At 38.8% G+C, this 20,149-nt stretch overlaps 1 protein-coding gene across 2 annotated transcripts in view; it reads right to left on the bottom strand.

Moving 5' to 3' along the window:
• The window catches only part of UVRAG (UV radiation resistance associated), a 294,465-nt gene that overhangs the window by 237,643 nt on the left and 36,673 nt on the right, over positions 1–20,149 (bottom strand). For both annotated transcript variants that reach the window (XM_040630863.1, XM_040630862.1), the window contains exon 4: positions 5,824–5,985. In XM_040630863.1, the coding sequence (XP_040486797.1) occupies positions 5,824–5,985 (162 nt within the window). The remainder of the gene's footprint in view (positions 1–5,823; positions 5,986–20,149) is intronic.

Genomic DNA, 20,149 nt, shown 5'->3' with positions numbered 1-20,149 from the left:
GAACAATGAAATAGAATAGAGTCCAGAAACAGACCCACACAAATTATTTTAAACAACTGATTTTCAACAAAGATAACAAGGTAATTCAATGGAGAAATAATAGTTCTTACAACAGAGTACAGGAACAAATGTTCATCCATCTGCAAAACAATGAACCTTACACTTTAAATAAAAGTTAATCCACAATGAACGCAGACATAAAAGTAAAACCTAATACTATGAAACTTCTAAAGGAAAAACCCCACAGGAGAAAATCTTCATGACCCTGGATTAGGCAAAGATGTCTTAGATAAGACGCAAAAAGTATGAAACATTAAAGAAAAAAACCAATACAGTGGACTTTAACACTTATAAACTTCTGTTACTTAAATGACACTTAAAGAAATAAAAGGACAAGGGGCGCCTGGGTGGCTCAGTTAGTTAAGCATCTGCCTTCGGCTTAGGTCACGATCCCAGCATCCCGAGCTGGCCGCTCTGCCTGTTTGTATGCTCTCTCTCTCTCTCTGTCAAATAAATAAACAAAACATTAAAAAAAAAAAAAAAAAAAAAGGACAAGCCGCAAACTGGCAAAAAATACTCAGAAAATACTATCTTATAAAGAACTGACTCATAACCAGAATACATACAGAAATTTTACAACTCAATAATGAGAATTCAAACAGCCAAATAAAAAGTGGGCAAAAGATCTAATAAACACTTTACCAAAAAAGGGGCAAGAGAGAGAATGATGACAAATAAACATTTTTTTTTACCACTCAACATGACTTCATCACTAGATAAATTTAAATTAAAATCACAAGATTCTATATACCCATAATGAAACAGCAGAAAGAAAAATTAAGAAAACAATCCCAGGGGCACCTGGGTGACTCAGTCAGTTAAGCATCTGCCTTCATCTCAGGTCATGATCCCGGGGTCCTGGGACAGAGCCCTGCATCAGCAGTCTGCTTCTTCCTCTCCCTCTCCCCTCCCCCTGCTTGTTCTCTCCCTCCCTCCTTCCCTCTTTCTATCAAATAAATAAATAAAATCTTTTTTAAAAATAATTTTAAAAATCCCATTTACAAAATAATAAGATATCTAGGAATAAGTCTAACCAAAGAGGTGAAAGACCTGTACTCTGAAAACTATAAAACACTGATGAAAGAAATTGAAGACAACACAAAGAAATGGAAAGACATTCCAAATTCCAAGCTCATGGATTGGAAGAAAAAATATTGTTAAAATGTCTTTACTACTCAAAGCAATCCACATATTTAATGAAATCCCTGTCAAAATACCAATAGCATTTTCCACAGAAATAGAACAAACAACCCCAAAATTTATATGGAACCACAAAAGATCCTGAATAGCTAAAGCAATCTTGAAAAAGAAAAGCAAATCTGGAGGCATCACAATCCCAGACTTAAAGTTATATTACAAAGCTGCAGTAATCAAAACAGTATGGTACTGGCACAAAACAGACACACAGATCAATGGAACAGAATAGAATATTCAGAAATAAAGCCACAATTCTATGGTCCATTAATCTTCGACAAAGCAGGGAAGACTATCCAATGGGAAGAAGACAGTCTCTTCAACAAATGGTGTTGGGAAAATTGGAGAGCCACATACGGAGAATGAAACTGGACTTTCCTACACCATACACAAAAATAAATTCAAAATGGATTAAAGACCTAAATGTGAGACCTGAAACCATAAAAATCCTAGAAAAGAGCACAGGCAGTAATTTCTCTGACATTGGCGACACCAACTTTTTTTTAGATAGGTCCCCTGAGACAAAGAAACAGAAGCCAAAATAAACTATTGGGACTATGTCAAAATAAAAAGCTTATGCACAGCCAAGGAAACAATCAACAAAACTAAAGGGCAACTTCTCTGAATGGGAGAAGGTATTTGCAAATGACACGTCCAATAAAGGGTTAGTATCCAAAATATATAAGAATTTATAAAACTCAATACCCAAAAAGCAAATAATCCAATTTTAAAAATGGGCAAAAGACATGAACAGATATTTCTCCGAAGAAGACATCCAGGTGGCCAACAGACACATGAAAAGATGCTCATCATCATTTACCATCAGGGAAATGCAAATCAAAACTACAATGAGATATCACAATTCTCAGGCTAAAATCAAGAACACAAGAAACAACAGGTGTTGGCAAGGATGTGGAGAAAAAGAAACACTTGTGCACTGTTCGTGGGAATGCCAACTAGGGTAGCCACTGTGGAAAACAGTATCAAATTTTCTCAAAAAGTTAAAAATAGAACTACCCTATGTCCAGCAATTACACTATTAAGTATTTATCCAAATAATACAAAAACACTAATTCAAATACACCCCTATGTATTTACATGCACTCCTATGTTTAAAGCAGCTTTATTCACAACAGCCAAGATACGGAAGCAGCCCAAGTGTCCATCGACTGATGAATGGATAAAGAAGATGTGTACACACACTATACATATATATACACACACACACTATACATACACACACACACACACACACACACACGGAAATATCACTCAGCCATAAGAAAGAATGAAATCTTGCCACTTGCAATGAAATGGATAGAGCTAGACAGTATAATGCTAAATGAAATAAATCAATCAGAAAAAGATAAATACCATATGATTTCACTCATAAGTAGAATTTAAGAAATGAAACAAACAAGCAAAGGGGAGGAAAAAGAGAGAGAGACAAACCAAGAAACAGACTCTTAGCTACAGAGAAAAAATTGGTGGTTACCAGAGGGGAGGTAGGTGAGGGATGGGTGAATAGGTGATGTGGATTAGGAGTGCACTTGTTGTGATGAACACCAGGTAATTAAAATTTAAAAAATAAAATCACAACAAGATACCACTTCAAATCCATCAGAATGGCTAAAACCCACCAGAATGGAAAACAACTTGGCAGCTTCTTATAAATTTCAACATACACCTACCACTAGACCCAAAAATTCCATTCCTACGTATTTACTCAAGAGAAATGACAACATATGTCAACATAAAGACCTATATTTAAATATTCACAGCAGCATTATTCATTGTGGTGGTTACCAGACTTTATACCTTTGTCAGACTCACTGAACCACATACCTTAAAAGCGTGAATTTCATTGTATATACATTATACCTCAACAAACCTGATGTAAAAAAAAGTTTCATTCAAAAGTCAGCCCTCCCTGACTCTATCCAGACTTGTCTAAACACCTCTTTCATATACTCTTCCAAATTACATTACAAAGCTATAGTAATCAAAACAGTATGATACTATGCAGGTCTATGCAGATATTCACCAATCATCAGTTTACCAAGTCTAAGGATCTTGTCTTATCCTTCTCTGGATCCTTAACAGTAAGAATAATGCCTGGTAGAAAACAGATGATCAATCAATGAACCTAAGTAATTCTGGCTATTCTCCTGATATATCTTAATCTTGCTTTCCTCTGAAAATTTGTAATTTTATTTTATCTAATTTCCTAGTAGTATGTTACTTGTTATATCTATTTTGTAGGTGAGTTTTGACAGTCTACAATTAGTTTCTAATTGGCTTAAAACACACGTTTTCTCTTTCTCTTGTTCTCCGTTATACCGACACAACCAGCTTTGTAAGAAGACACCCGAAAGCTGACTCTCTGACATCAGGGCAGGTTTGACATAATACAGTTGGGTATTTCAAGAAAATCACTACCTAAGGAATATGTTGAAAACCATGAAGGCCATTTTCTTCGGTCAAAAACTCCCCGACCAGACTACAGCCATACAACTCTAATGTTAAGAAGCATCATTCACCATTAAAATTTAGATACTTTCAGAAGAAAGATAAATGCTCAGTACCCATAGTCTGTCCACAGAGAGCCAACTACGGTATGTGGGAAGACAAAAAAAGTATCCACCTCAGTGCAGGACTCTGGCTGGCCAGCCAAAAGGCAACAAGTATCTCATACTGAAAGAGAGGAGAAAGGCCCTAGGCCAAAAGTCATTATTTTATAAATTTTCATTGAGACCAGTCCTAAAACGGAAGGAAAAATATAAAAACAAAAAAGATTAAGAATCTACAGCAGTTAGAATTTAGTTATGGAAAGTATCTATTACATGCATTGTTCTGGTCACTATAGGAAGACACAAAGTAAAGTATATGGTAAGCAAAATGAGGACAGAACGGTTTTTTTAATCTGAAAAAAATACGTAGAATTAAATTGTTTCTTTGAAAGAAATAAAGCAGGGGTGCTTTAGGATCATAGCACTCTTCTAGCTGAGCTGAGAAGTAGCTCCATAATCCCTTTGGCTCCATAATCCCTTTTGGCTCAGTTGGTTAAGTGTCCGACTCTCAATTTCATCTCAGGTCATTTTCTCAGGGTCATGAGATCGAGCTCTATGTCGAGCTCTGCACTGGGTGTGGAGCCTGCTTAAGATTCTCTCTCTCTCCCCCCTTCTCTCTCTCCCTTTCTCTCTCTCCCTCTCCCCCTCTGCCCTCTGGCCCTTCAACCCCCCACCCCTGTTCACCTACATGCTCTCTCTCTCTAAATATAATAATAATAATAAAGTAAATAAATAAATAAATAAATAAATAAATAAATAAATAAAAGAAATATACCAGAAAGTCTATATTGAATAAGTATTAAGAAACACCAAGAATATTCACATATATGACTAACATTTTGGAGTTATCTTTAACAGTATCCCACAGGTATCACAAATAGACACAGCATTTATTCCAAGGTAGGTAAATGGTAAACAGGGACTACATGTATATATCTGTATGGTCCAGCACAAAGAATGATACTGTAAGTCAGCCAGGCCTAGATTTAAATCTTAGCTCCACCTAGCAGTGTGATCTTGAGTAGTTACTTAAACTCTCTGCGGTTCAATTTTCCCATCTGGAAAATAAGGGCACTAATACCAACTTTCACAAGGCTGTTATAAATACTAAGTTTATGGGGCACCTGGGTGGCTCAGTTGTTAAGCGTCTGCCTTTGGCCCAGGGCGTGATCCCAGGGTCCTGGGATTGAGCCCTGCATCGGGCTCCCTGCTCTGCTGGGAGCCTGCTTCTTCCTCTCTCATTCCCTCTGCTTGTGTTCCCTCTCTCACTGGCTGTCTCTCTCTGTCAAATAAATAAATAAAATCTTTAAAATAAATAAATAAATAAATAAATAAACAAATAAATAAATAAATAAATACTAAGTATAATAACCTATGTCTAGGGATGGTAAATAGGTTTCATATCAACAGCAATTCTAATATGTTGCTAATTGCATCCCAGAACACTGTGTCCAAAGGGATTATGGAGCTACTTCTCAGCTCAGCTAGAAGAGTGCTATGATCCTAAAGCTACGTCACTCATAGGGGCTTGGTAATAGTATGCAAGCCAGGCATTTGTCAGCCCCGTGCTCCAAAAACAGTAGCTCTCAAAAAAAAAAAAAATTAATTAAAAATAAATTAAAAATAAATAGTAGCTCTCCTTCTTCCTGAAATAATCCAACTTTACTGGTCATAAGAGAAGTGTTTAATAGTATGTTCCCTATTTGCAACTTAATTTTTAGACCCAATAAAACAGAAGAAGCAGAATGCTATGGGAAAGCATATTCTTTCTCACAAAAAAAAAAAAATTCCTCTTAAATTAACAGGCTTAGGGTGCTTCCTCATAAGTTTCTTCAGTTAAAAATTATTTTTTAAACTTGGCAATGACTCAAAACTTCTATAATTAAGTAGCCAATCATAAAAGTTATCTATAATAGGAAATGTAGAATCTAAAGAATATGCAGAAAGGTTGGGTAGGTTTAGAGAAGACAAATACTCAAAGCTACAGTCTAAAAATTACCTGCTGACCCAAGTATTTCAGCCCATCCAAACAGACTTTCCATTCAATCAAAAGCTGGTAGATGTCCTCCTTTCCACCCCATATCTTCACCACAAAACAAGACACAGATGTATCAAGACGGTCTGGCATTATTCCAAAATCGAGACTCCGCCATGTTGGATTCTGTTGATGGAAAGGAAAGCATGAAGACTCTAATTTGTTTACAGTTATTTCAATTAGATTATAAATCATTTTGGTTTTGAAAACCAAAAGACCTCAAAAATATATCAAGTTGCAGACTTAAATAAACCAGGAAGACATCTAATTAACACAATGGGGTGATAATGGCACAAGCATACCTCAGAGATAATTGCAAGTTTGGTTCCAGACCACCACAATAAAGCAAGTACCGCACTAAATCAAGTCAAATGAATCTTTTGGTTTCTCAATGCATATAAAAGTTATGTTTACACTATACCACCATCTATTAGGTGTACAATAGCATCATGTCTTTAAAAATATATACATACCTTAATTAAAAAATACTTTATTGCTTAAAAATGTAACCATCATCTGAGCTCTCAGTGAGTCATCATCTTTGTGCTGGTGGAGGGTCTTGCCTCAGTGTCGATGGCTGCTGACTGAGCAGGGTGGTGGTTGCTGAAGGCTGGGGTGGCTGTGGCAATTTCTTAAAATAAGACTACCTTGAAATTTGCTGCATTGATTGATTGACTCTCCCTTTCATGAACGATTTCTCTGTAGCAAGTGATGCTGTTTGACAGTATTTTACTCACAGTAAAACCTCTTTCAAAAATACAATCAATCCTCTCACCTGCCACTGCTTTATCAACCAAGTTTCCGTAATATTCTAAATGCTCTGTTGTCATTTCAACCATCTTCACGGCATCTTCACCAGGAGTAGATTCCTGCTCCTTCTCAAGAAACCACTTTCATTGCCCATGCATGAGAAGTAACTGCTCCTCCGTTCAAGTTTTCTCATGAGACTACAGCAGTTCAGTCACGTCATCAGGCTCCACTTCTCATTCTTGTTCTCTTTCTATTTTCACCACATCTGCAGTTACTCCCTCCACTCAAGTCTTGACCCCATCACAGTCATCTATTAAGGTTGGAATCAGTCTTCCAAACTCCTGTTAATATTGATATTTTGACCTCTTCCCATGAATCACGAATGTTCTTAATGGCATCTAGCATAGTGAATCCTTTCTGGAAAGTTTTCAATTGACTTTGCCCAGATTCGGCAGAGGAATCACTATCCACAGCAGCTACAGCCTTACAAAATGTGTTTCTTAAATAGTAAGACTAGAAACTTGAAATGACTCCTTGATGCCTTTGGGCTACAGAATGGATGTTGGGTCAGCAGGTACAAAAACATTAATTGCATTGTACATCTCTATCAGAACTCTTGGGTGACCAGGTGCATTGTCAATGAGCAGTAATATCTTGAAAGGAATCTTCTTCTGAGCAGATCTCAACAGTGGGCTTAAAATATTCATGAAATCATGCTGTAAACAAATGTGCTGCCATTCAGGGCTTTCTTGCTGCGTTTACAGAGCACAGGCACAGTAGATTAAGCACAACTTTTAAGGGCCCTAGGATTTTCAAAATGGTGAATGACATTGGCTTCAAGTTAGTCACCAGCAGCATTAGCTTTTGAAGCTGTGAAGCCAGGCATCGACTTCTCTAGCTGTGAAGTCCTAGAAGGCACCTTTTTCCAATAAGAAGGCTGTTTCGGCTACACTGAAAATCTGTTGTTTAGTGTAGCCACCTCTATTAATTCTCTTCACCAGGTCTTCGGAATAACTTGCTGAAGATTCTCCATCAGTACTTGCTGCCTCACCTTGCACTTAAATCTCATGAACATGCTTCTTTCCTTAAACCTCATGAACCAACCTCTGCTAACTTCAGCTTTTCTTCTGCAGCTTCCTCATGCCTCCCAGCCTTCAAGTAATTGAAGAGAGTTAGGGCCTTGCTCTGGATTAAGGCTTTGGTTTAAGGGAATGTTGTAGCTCATTTGATCTTTTTTTTTTTTTAAGATTTTATTTATTTATTCGACAGAGAGTGAGACAGCCAGCGAGAGAGGGAACACAAGCAGGGGGAGTGGGAGAGGAAGAAGCAGGCTCATAGCGGTAGAGCCTGACGTGGGGCTCGATCCCAGAACTCAGGGATCACGCCCTGAGCCGAAGGCAGACGCTTAACTGCTGTGCCACCCAGGCGCCCCTCATTTGATCTTTTATCCAGACCTCTCAAATTTTCTCCACATCAGAATAAGGTTGTTTTGCTTTCTTACCATTTTGTGCTCACTGGAGTAGCACTTTCAATTTCCTTCAAGAACTTTTCCTTTACATTCACAACTTGGCTAACTGTTCGGTGCAAGAGGCCCAGCTTTCAGTATATCTTGGCTTTCAACATGCTCTCCTCACTAAGCTTAATCATTTCTAGCTTGTGATTTAGAGAGGCGTGTGACTCTTTCTTTCACTTCAACACTTAAGAGGCTATTAACTGGCCTAATTTCAGTATTGTTATATTTCAGGGGAGTAGAGAGAGGCCTCAGGAGAGGAAAAGAGGTGGGGGAATAGCTGGTTGGCGGAGCAGTCAGAACACATACAACATTTATCAATTAAGTTCACCGTCTTTATGGGTGCAGTGCATGGAGTCCTAGAACAATTATGAGAGCAATGTCACAGATCACCATAACAAGTATAATCATAATGGGACGCCTGGGTGGCTCAGTTAGTTAAGCATCTGCCTTTGGGGGCGCCTGGGTGGCTCAGTCGTTAAGCGTCTGCCTTCAGCTCAGGGCGTGACCCTAGAGTCCTGGGATCGAGCCCCGCATCAGGCTCCTCCACTAGGAGCCTGCTTCTTCCTCTCCCATTCCCCCCTGCTTGTGTTCCCTTTCTCACTGGCTGGCTGTCTCTCTCTCTGTCAAATAAATAAATAAAATCTTTAAAAAAAAAAAAAAAAAGCATCTGCCTTTGGCTCAGGTCATGATCCCAGGGTCCGGGGACAGAACCCCACGTCAGGCTCCTTGCTCAGCAGGTACCCTGCTTCCCCCTCCGCCTGCCACTCCCCCTGCTTGTCCTCTCTCTCTTCCCCCACCCCGACAAATAAATAAATAAAATCTTTAAAAAAAAAGTATAATCATAATGAAAATTTTGAAATATTGAAAGAATCACTAAAACATGACATTGAGACAGGAAGTGAACAAATATTTTTGGAAAAATGGCACCAACACACTTGCTCAAAGTTGGGTTGCCATAAACATTCAATTCGTAAAAACACATTATCTGCAAAGCGCAGTAAAGTGAAGTGCAGTAAAATGAGGTATACCTGTAAATAGCACCTGTGCACCCAAGAACCATTTGCTGAGGGAAAAACTAAGAAGAGGAGGAGGAACATCAGTCCGGAGGCTGGTGCGTTGGGGCCTGCAGGTGACGGTCTGGGAGATGGAGAATGGAGATGGGACACGTGAGGGGGAGGTGTTTGAAACTAGATGTGACAGGAGTTGCTGATGGGTGAAGGTGAGCGGCCAGGATAAGGGAGGAATCTAGAACATCTCTTGGATCTCTGCCTCAAACAACGGGGCAGATGACGTGCTGTTTTCTTGCAGGGGAAGACTGGCAGGGGCGAAGGAGTGCAGTATGGGGGCGAGGGTGGCAAGAGAACCGGGAGTCCGCACTCGAACGGACGTGCCAGCTGTGAGATGCCTTCGGGATGTGTGAGCACAGACGTCAGGTGGCAGTCTGGAGCCCAGAGGAGAGGTGAAGGTGGAAGGAGCAACCATGTCACCAGCCGGGTCACCCAGGGAGAGTGTGAATGAGGGGAGAAGAGGGCCAGGACCTATGTGCGTCCCCAACAGTCTTAAAACCAACAAAACCCAAACAAAACCAACCAACCAAACAAGGTCATGCTCGTGTGGTGAGCTGGAGAAACCTGTTTAGGCCCTCTGAGTTTGTTTCCTTCTCTGTAAAATGAGATACTAAATCTTCCTCAGAGAACTATACCCCAAAGCACCAGACACACAAGTAGGGGCTCAACAGATGATGACAGGCCTAGAATTCACCACCCTGACAAGGCCGGGAAAGGGACAGACCTAGCTCCTCTCCAGCCAAAGCCAACAGAAACAGATCCCTTAGCGATCTCAGTGAGTAAGTCCCCTCACAGCTCTGCCTGTTCTCCAGGCTTCTCCAGAGCACTGGCCGGCCTGACCTAGAAGGAAGTCCACGCTGCACGCAGCTCCTCAGAATGACCACCAGTACTTCTGAATTTTGCTGCTCATTTATTAGAGTCATTAGAAGGAGGATATACTCTAATTTTTTATTAATATGGCTTCATATGGTAACTCATTTACCTATTCAATACTTAACACAGTTATTAAGAAGCAACACATAAATAATGTTCTCGAAGTACCTCCAATTTGTTAGATTCAAACCTGTATTTAAATACTAACATTATTTCATGAAAAGTTCAGTAACAGAATTATGCACAAGGTTACACAGTAGCACAGAAGGGAATAATAAACTTCGAAGGAATAGGGGAAAGACATCACCACAGAGGCTGTGAAAGTTGGTTTTTAAAGGACAAACAGGATTTTCTCAGGTTAAAACAAGGAATCTCAGACATAAGGAACACCATAAACAAGGGTTCAGCAGTGTGACGTAGCAAGGCGTGGTCAGGGAGCGAAGACAACTCCTGGAATGCACAAAGCAAGAGTGGAAGGACACAAAGCTCGAGGTAAACAAGCGGCTACACTGAAGGATCTTTGGGGGAGCCTGGCTGGCTTAGTCAGTCCACCACACTCTTGATCCCAGGGTCGTTGAGTTTGAGCCCCACGTTGGGTGGAAAGATTACCTAAATATTAAAAAAAAAAAAAAAAAAAAAAACCTGAAGGATCTTTTATGCCTTGCCAAGGAGTACTTTACTCTGTAAAAGATGTGGAAGAGCCATTGAAAGGTTTTAAGGTTAAGAATGACAAGATCAACTTTATGCTCTAAAGGAATTTTATTGTTCTTTAAGAGAATCATTCAGGGGGCGCCTGGGTGACTCAGTTGGGTAAGCATCTGCCTTCGGCTGATGTCATGATCCCAGAGTCCTGGGATCAAGTCCCACATCAGGCTCCCTGCTCTGCAGACAATCTGCTTCTCTCTCTACCCCTCCCCCTGCTCATGTTCTTGCCCTCTCTCGCTTGCTCTCTCTCTAATAAAATCTTTTTTAAAAAATCTTTAAAAAAAAATCATTCCTATAGTTGAAACATTCTGAAAAGTCAAAATGTTAAGGAGCTTTAATGACATCAATAGAATTGAACTACAATGCATCAATTACTTTCATTTATTTGCCCTATATTAAATGTTAGGGCTTTCATTGCTAAATGTAAATATAATCAATCTTGTTAAATTAACAATTTTCATGTTATATGAATCAGTAAATCAAAGGGACTTTATATAAGGATAACTGTTCTTGGCTCTGTGGCATTTATTTTTCTGACCAAAAGCAGGGAGGGGAGTAGGGTCGTGCTTGTTTTTGTTTTAGGGGCTATATTGATGCATGTGTTTTGTGGGTTTGGTTGCTGAAGCTTCTGGAGATAAGACATGACTTCCAATTTCACAGTACCTTATGCCTGATATATCTTTTTCATTTATATTTTGATATTTTTATTGTCTGATTTCCTTCCACTAAAATAAAAGCTCTGATAGACAGGAACATTGTCTGATTTGTTTATAAGATCTTCAAAGCTTGAAAAGTCCATGATATGCACTCAGTAAGTTTTTGCTGCGTGAGTGAATGATCAATGGATGTGGACGTCTGAGGATACTGAAAGACCATCAATAAATAGCACGATGATAACACAGTAAGCAGCACATTTATGTAATCAATTTTATACTGAATCATAAAAAAACTAAATTCCAGCTATCTCACTGTAACTTTTTAGTAGCCCTGCTAAATAAGGGTAGAGTTTCATTTAAATATCTGAGCACAAACTCTGACCAGTCACTAATCTCTGCAGACACCAAAGTGATCACTAGAAACGTGGATGGAGGGGTGCCTCGGTGGCTCAGTCGTTAAGCATCTGCCTTCAGCTCAGGTCGTGATCCCAGGGTGCTGGGATCGAGCCCCGCAAAGGGCTCCCTGCTCAGTGGGAAGCCTGCTTCTCCCTCTCCCACGCCCCCTGCTTGTTCTCCCTCTCTGTCAAATAAATAAAATCTGAAAGAAAGAAAGAAAGAAAGAAAGAAAGAAAGAAAGAAAGAAAGAAAGAAAGAAGAAATGTGGATGGAACAGCAGCAGACAATCAACCAAAGAGAACCACTGGCTTGTGAAGTAATGTAGCTTCGGCCTTTGGTCCATCAGAGAGCTGAAAGGCAGTATGGTAGAGAGGCAAGCGCTGAAATTAAACTATACTGTTAAACCACATAATCCCCTCTGTATCTTAGAATACTCACTTATAAAAACCAGAACAACTATCACTCACAGGGTTTTTATGAAGCTTAAAAAGAATAATAATATTTATAGTACTAGCTGTCTTTAACACTTATTAGTGGTAAGTGCTATATAAAGTCAGATATATATGAAATAGACACAGAAGAATGCCTATCCTAGCATTACATAGCAGAAGTAGCTATCTGTTTAATAAAATACCCTATTCATCTCAACGATACGTCTACCTGATGTAAATAAGACAACTTGTTAACTTCAATAGTCAAAAAGACAAAATGTCATTTCATTGACTCTGAAATACCACCAATTATAAGATGCATCATTATTTTATGTGCCATTAAAAAAAGAAGGGTCATCTGGGTGGCTCAGGGCTCAGTCAGTTAAGCATCCCACTCTTGATTGTGGCTGGGCGTGGAGCCTGCTTAAGATTCTCTCTCTCTCTCTCCCTCTGCCCCTCCCCCTGCCTCTCTCTCTTAAAAAAAAAAAAAGAAGAAGAAGAAGTAATGATTTTAAAATGCATCTAGATTTCAGAGGTGTTCAAACTGTGGAAAAAATGTGCATCTTAGAATCAGTGAAACACAGTAGCTAAGTGTCTTGTCTAAGGTCTCCTCGTAAACACAGCACCAGACTTTGAACCTAGGTCTCTAAAATTCCTCTCATGTTCTTTTTTTGTATGTTTGGTTCTTGGGTTTTTTTCTCCCCACCAAAGCACAGAAGACAGAATTCAGAACAAAAGGGCCTTATGAGATTGTCAATAATTTCCTTGTTTTAGATCCCACAGCCAGAGGCAGAAAGAGGAAGAAAGAACTTTGCCCTCTACCTGTGCCCCGTTCTCTGGGCAAAAGGAACGGGGGTCACTTCACATGATTCAAACTTGCTCTACTGCCCCATCACCACGCTCTACCCCTGAGCAGGGCTGAGACACAAGCAAGTAATTAAATATGACAGCAAAGGCTAGAATATTACGACAAGAATGAAGCATTCATTACAGATAAGCTATACTTAACCTTGACAAAACTGAGAGTCTGTGAGTCGACAGCATTATCCCAATTTTTCAAAGGAGAAACTGATACTATAAACCGTTAAGTAACTTCCCTAAGGTCATACATTTGGTTATATCTGGAGCAAGGGGTCAAAGTCTATATATCTGACTTTAAAGACATGATAACAATGAAAAACAATTTAAAAAAAAAGACAGGGATAACATCAGATAACTTCTATAAATGAGCTAGGCCATGCTGCTGGGGACCACTTAGCATAGAGCACTCGGGCTTTGTGTCATAGGCAGCCCCTGAAGGATGACTCTAGTATAAGATGTGATGTTCCTCATGATAAGCTTGAGTCAATGAGAAAAAGGTAAATAATGTCCCCTAATAAGAAAGGGGAGGGGAGGGAGACCAAAAAAAATGTGATGTAGATATGAAAAATTCAAATGATAACATTCCACCTAACTGGAATTCAAAAGACCACCAACTCCACTATCCTTGAATAGTCAAAAACAGGAAGCATGAAAACAAAACTACTTAAACTATCAAGTTAGATCAAATATATCCTACAAACTTAAAAAGTGTCAAGTCCTGGCACAGAATTTATTCCTAATTGGCATTAATTGGCATATTTTTCCAGAGCATGCACTGTATTAAAAAAGGCGGGGGGGCTCCTGGGTGGCTCAGTCAGTTAAGCTCTGATTTCAGCCCAGGTCATGATCTCAAGGTCCTGGGATTAAGCCCCATGTCAGGCTCCCCCACTCAGTGGGGAGTCTGCTTGTCCTTTTCCTCCTGCTTGTGCTCTCTCTGTCTCTCTCTCAAATAAATAAATAAAATCTTTTTTTTTTAAGATTTTATTTATTTATTTGACAGAGAGAGAGAGACAGCGAGAGAGGGAACACATGCAGGGGGAGTGGGAGAGGGAGAAGCAGGCTTCCCGCTGATCAGGGAGCCCGATGCGGGGCTCGATCCCAGGACCCTGGGATCATGACCTCAGCCGAAGGCAGATGCTTAATGACTGAGCCACCCAGGGACCCCAATAAATAAAATCTTAAAAAAAAAAAAAGAGTATCTAAATGGCCAATAAAAGCATAAAACCAGAAAAGTTACACAATTAGAATAGTGTATGAAGAAATGTAAATTAAAAACATAGTGCAATACTGCTGCACAACCGGAATGGCTAAAATTTTGGAGAAGGATGTAGAGCAACTAAAAACCTCACACTGCTGCGAGGGATGTAATTGGTATAACCATTCTGAAAAACTATTTGGAAGTAACCACTAAAGCTGAAAATAACCTATGACCCAGCACTCGATTTTACTCCTAAGTATATACCTAATAGCAATGAAATGCATACACGTGTTCACCAACGGACACGTCATTAGGATTAATACACTACTACATGCAACAATATGATGGATCTCACATACGTAATGCTAAGCAAAAGAGGACATGCCATATATATTTTTTTTTTTTTTTCCAAAAACATGCAAAACTAATCAATGGTGCTTGAAGTCAGGACAGTGGTTCTCCTTGGGAGGCGGGAGTGACTAGAGGGAGAACACAGGGGTGCTGATAATGTTCTACTTCTTGGTCTAGTTCCTTTGAAAGTCATCAGGCTATTATTTTTGCCCTTTACTGCAAGGTGTGCTCTATCTCAATAAAAAGTAACGGAACTATATTTTTTAAAGACCCAATAGCAGAAAAAATACAGCATATTAAAAGGAGGAGACTGCAGCAATAAATCAAATAAAGGTACGTCTTCATGATATAAATTCAGGTCTTGAAGTCTAAAGGTGTTGGAGGACCTTCCTGGCCTTCAAATTATACCACCTGAAAAGGTAGCCATTTACTCTCTTATGTGTAAGATCACCTCTCAACAAAAGTACATGTGCCCTAGATTATGACATGGTATAATTTCAAATTCTCACTCTCAGAGTAACAAAGCACCACAAAAAGCATGAAATAACCACCCCTTTCCAAAGTGAAAAAAAGAAAAGACTTGGTGAATATATCTGAATAGCCATATTGCATCGGGGAGAGGGAGGACTTGGGGGCAGTTGTTGTATTAAATATTTGTAAATACTTCTAAAATAAATTAAAAGCCTTTGAAAGTGAGAGTGGTGTCCTGAAGTTCCTTCATACAGTTGAATAGATGACGTGGGTTTCTTTTCTAAGCCAATACAACATTAATACAGCACAGCTATTGTCAGTCTTCTCATTACAATGACCTTCCTTTATACTTTCATGAAATAGCTGCCAAACAAAGAGCGGTAATTTCTGAGTTGGTACATTCAGACACAGACGGATACAGTCTGCCAGACATTCAAAGATTTTATTGCCTAATAATGTTATTGTAAAGACCCAGATGATTTTTATTTATATTTAACCTATACACGTCAGCCCATTTTCTAGACGGAACAAATTATTCAAGTACTAAGATGATCTAGGGACCTATACCATATTTACTAAAAGTACTGTGGCAGAACATCAGGATATTTATGGCTTTGAAAAGTTCACTGCCTACTCACTACCCACAGGAGAATCCAAACTCATTATTTAGCCAGGACAACTTCTCTATAACGCTGCTCAATGACTGCTTTTTTATTAAAGAAACACACTTGTACAAAGAAATTCCAAACATTCAAATGATCGCTGTTCTTATCACCCAGTAATAAATGTATGGTCATAAGAAACAAAATGGTAATAGGATAAAAATAATTTTTTAATGATTTTTTATTATGTTAGTCACCATACAGTACAAGGATAAAAATAATTTTTACAAATGATAATATTAAAAAAAACATAACTCTTCAAAAAAAAAATAAGAAACACAACTTAAGAATTCATAAAATTTTCTCAAAACATACAAGATAACTCTTGGGAACTGCATGCTGATTTTAGAAGCAGTAGTTATTCCTCAACCCAATAAACTCTCTTTCCCTGTCTAATTCACCTCTACTCATCCTTCACATCTCAACTTAGAAATTAGTTTCAGTTAGAAACCTTTCCTAGCCAGCTTCTCTTAAAATGAGATAAATACCCTACATGTTTTCAAGAACCCTGTTCTTCCCTGGTACTAGAATTCCATGTGTTAATCATCTTAGCCTCCCTCCATTTCTTGTAGTTGACCAGCCAAAAGTCAGAAAACCCCGAAGACGATGCGGTTTAATACAGGGTAACATATTTGGCATAATTAAGAGAAGCCAACTCTCTACTCACATACACACACCCATAGAGATGAAATGTTAGTTTATTTGGTTATAATTCAACTGAAACATAAACTTTGATAATCACGTAGGCCCGTAACTCAAAAGAAGTATACCGTTCGGTCAGTTTTTTCCCAAGATTTAAAAATAGCTCAGGCAGTTAAAATTCCAACCAAAGTTTATGATTCTGATAATTATGTCACATGCTTTCCCTAAAAACACATGCTCTAGACTTTTGCTTATTCAATTACAAGGCCCATCACTGACCTCTACTAGACCTCTAGCAGACATTGAATCGGTTCAAGAAGGGAAGCTGAAGGAAGCGTCATTAAGGGAGGCAGCAGAATGCTGTAAAAGAATGGGGCCCTCCAACGTTGATTTGACCAGTCACAACAGGCCTGAGGGCCTAGAGCAAGTTTCTCAGCCTGTCTGAACCTCAGTTCCCTTAACTATCAAACAGGCATATATCTTACCTGTAGCACTGCTATCAGGATAAGAACCAATGTACATCATGCATCCAAGAAACAACTGGAATCATAGGTGGGTACTTTATAATTGATACATCTTATTTATTAAAGAAACACACATGTACAGACAAATTTCAACACACACACACAAACTACCACTGTTCTTACTCCCACCATGAGATTTTAATTTTGTAATAAAAGTTTAAAAACTCCCTTTTAGTAAAAGTACCTAATGATCAACTTTATAATTGTCAAAGATAGGTACATATGGGTTCTTTACATAACTCATCTGTACTGTTGTGAACATACAAAATCAACTTTAGAGAATTTAGTTACTTACATTCTTACTGCTTCAATCATTTTAGTTATTAACCAATGACCCTTCAATCTAATCTCCTCCTGAACAACAACAACAACAACAAAATCCAAAAGTTAACAAATGGTTTGGAGAATATGGCTGGCTGAAGCCAGAGACCTTTAAAGTTGAATTGTACACTGACAACTAATTGCTCGATGTTAAATATATCTCAGAAAAAAATCATGACTCTGACTTGTAACTTGGAGACACATCTCCACCAACTAGCCTGTCAAAGGTGGATTATTCAGTTACTCAATGCAACAGGCATTTATTGGACTTCTCTGGGTGAAGCACTGTGCTAGGGACATTAAAAACAGAAAAATGAACACGTTCAGTGTCTTTGTCTACCAGACAGTGTCTTTGTCTAATTTTGTGTGACCTGTACCTATCTCCTTGCCCAAATCTCTTTCCAGCTGGGTAGCCCTTGACCATCATCTCCTATCTCTCTAGGTCATTTCTGTTGCTGCCCTGATGCTCAGTTCCTCTGTCCCTGCTGTCATACTCGCCTAGCAAGATCTCAAACCACCCCTGCTCACCCCATCCCACCCCAGCCAGACTAGCTTCTTGGCCAGTTCTTAAAGACCTCAGGTACACTCCTGCCTTTGTACTTTCCTGCTTCCCGGCCTGCAACAGTCTTTCCCCACATAAGAACATAGCTTGCTCCCTCACTTCTTTCAGGTGTCTGCTCAAATGATCTCATCTATGTGACATTTCATCTATGTGACTACCATAGAAAACCAGCACCCAGCCCTGCCAGATACTTTCTTATTCCACTTTATTTTACTCCATTATTTTTATTACCATCTAACATAGTCCAGTTTATCAGGCATTCTAACATGCACTTTCCTTCACATTGTAAGATGAATTTTAATTTTGGAAATGTTAAGATCAATAAGGTTCTACTATTTTTGACCGCCAGGTGGCAGTCACCAGGTGTCACTGCCTCTACACGGACAACCTTAAAAACAGTTGTTCTTAAACTCTTAAATTAGGCATGCTGAAGTCAGGCACACTGTCCACCCTACCTGTGCTGAGTTTAATTGCCATTTAAAATATCTCTCTGGGTTTAAACTGAAATAAACAAACAAAACCTTGTATATAGTATCTATCAAATTTTTAAATTCAAAAGGTTAAAAAAGCAGATTTCAACAAAGTAGAGCAACCCAGTACTCTCAAAGACTGCTGGCCGCAAGAGTGTAAATGAAACGATAATTTGGAAAAGCTGTTTGGCAATATATACTAAAGTGGATCATAAGAATATTCCCTGTAGGTCCACTCCTAGGGATGTATCATATTAACAGAAATGTACACATAGGTTCAATCAACAGATATACAAGAGAATGTTCACATCAGCACTATTCATATTAGCTCAAAACTAGAAACTAACCAAATGCCCATCAACAGAAGAATGGATAAATTCTGGTACGTTCACACGATGCAATATTATAGAGTAAGCAAACTACAAATATACCCACAATATGAATGACTCTTACAATATACAGTTGAGACTCTTTCAATATAAAGTGCAAGTCAGACACAAAGGAGTACATACTGCATGATCTCATTTCTGTAAAGCTTAAAAGCAGGTAAAATTAATTTATGATGTTAAGTCAGGACAGTAGCAGTCACTGAAGAAGGCATGCGGGGCCTTCTGGGGCACTAAAAATACTCTATTTCTTGACCTGGATGCTGGTTATACCAGGATATTCAATTTCAGAAAATTCATCAAACTGTATATTTAAGAACTGTAAACTCTTCTTCATGTACATTAAACTTTAATAAAAAGTATTAAGTTTTTGTGTAGGCAAAAAGGCATAGACCTAAAGCAACGAAACATGAATTTAGTATCAGAGAAGCAAATACTTGTCAATGAAGAAAAAAACCTCATCCACCCTTTTCTATAAGACTTAATGAAATTCCCACAGATTGAGAAAGCATATTTATATTTTGTTACTGAGATACAAAAGAGTCCCATCACAGGTCAGCAATATACCTAAAAGAAGGAAAGATTGCTAAATAAATACCTTGGAATGGGTAAAAGAAATCTCAAAGTAACAAGAGGCTAGGAAGGTCGAATCGCAACTCATTCGGGACTATTACGAAGGCCCTGGGTTTCAATTTATTTAGAAGAGTCTGTTTTTCTTGCTGAACATAAAATAATGGTGAATCATAGAACTACCTTGGCTTAGGCTGTTTTCTTTTCTTACTTGTTGGCCAAATATAAGCCACGCACAATGACTACAGAGGTTATAAAGATGAAGCATACAGGTTCCTGTCTTTATAAGGTTTATCATATATGTTAAAGAACCTAAGACAACCGTATGGACAGCTATTACACTGCTTTAGAATGGTCCAAGTGGTGTAAGTACAAAGTCCTTTGTTTTTTTGTTTTTTAAAGATTTTTATTTACTTAGAGAGAGAGACAGAATAAGGGCAGGGCAGAGGCAAAGAGAGAGAGAGATATCTCAAGCTCACTGCACGCTGAGTATGAAGCCCCATACAGGGCTCGATCCCACAACCTGAGCTAAAATCAAGAGCCAGTCTCTTAACTGACTGAGCCACCCGGGTGCCCCAAAGTTTTGTTTTTTCAAGGCACACAAAAAGGGAAACCTCTTCCAGCTAATGTTATAGATCGTAAGAAAGCTCTTCAGAAGCATCCAGAACCGTGCTGTCCAATACAATATCCATTAGCCACTTGTGGCTATTTAAATTAAAATTAAATAAAATTAAAAATTTAGTTCTCTGGTATTACTCAACTACATTTTAAGTGCTCAGCAGCCACATGTGGCCAGTAGCAAAGTACCGGGCAGAGCACAGAACACTGGCAGCACTGCAGCACCACTCTGCAGTACCTAAGAGTGAGAAAGACGCAAGGAA

This window comes from Ursus maritimus, unplaced genomic scaffold, assembly GCF_017311325.1.
Source record: "Ursus maritimus isolate PB19 unplaced genomic scaffold, ASM1731132v1 scaffold_16, whole genome shotgun sequence".
Lineage (NCBI taxonomy): Eukaryota > Metazoa > Chordata > Mammalia > Carnivora > Ursidae > Ursus > Ursus maritimus.
This window is presented reverse-complemented; position numbering and strand designations above follow the sequence as displayed.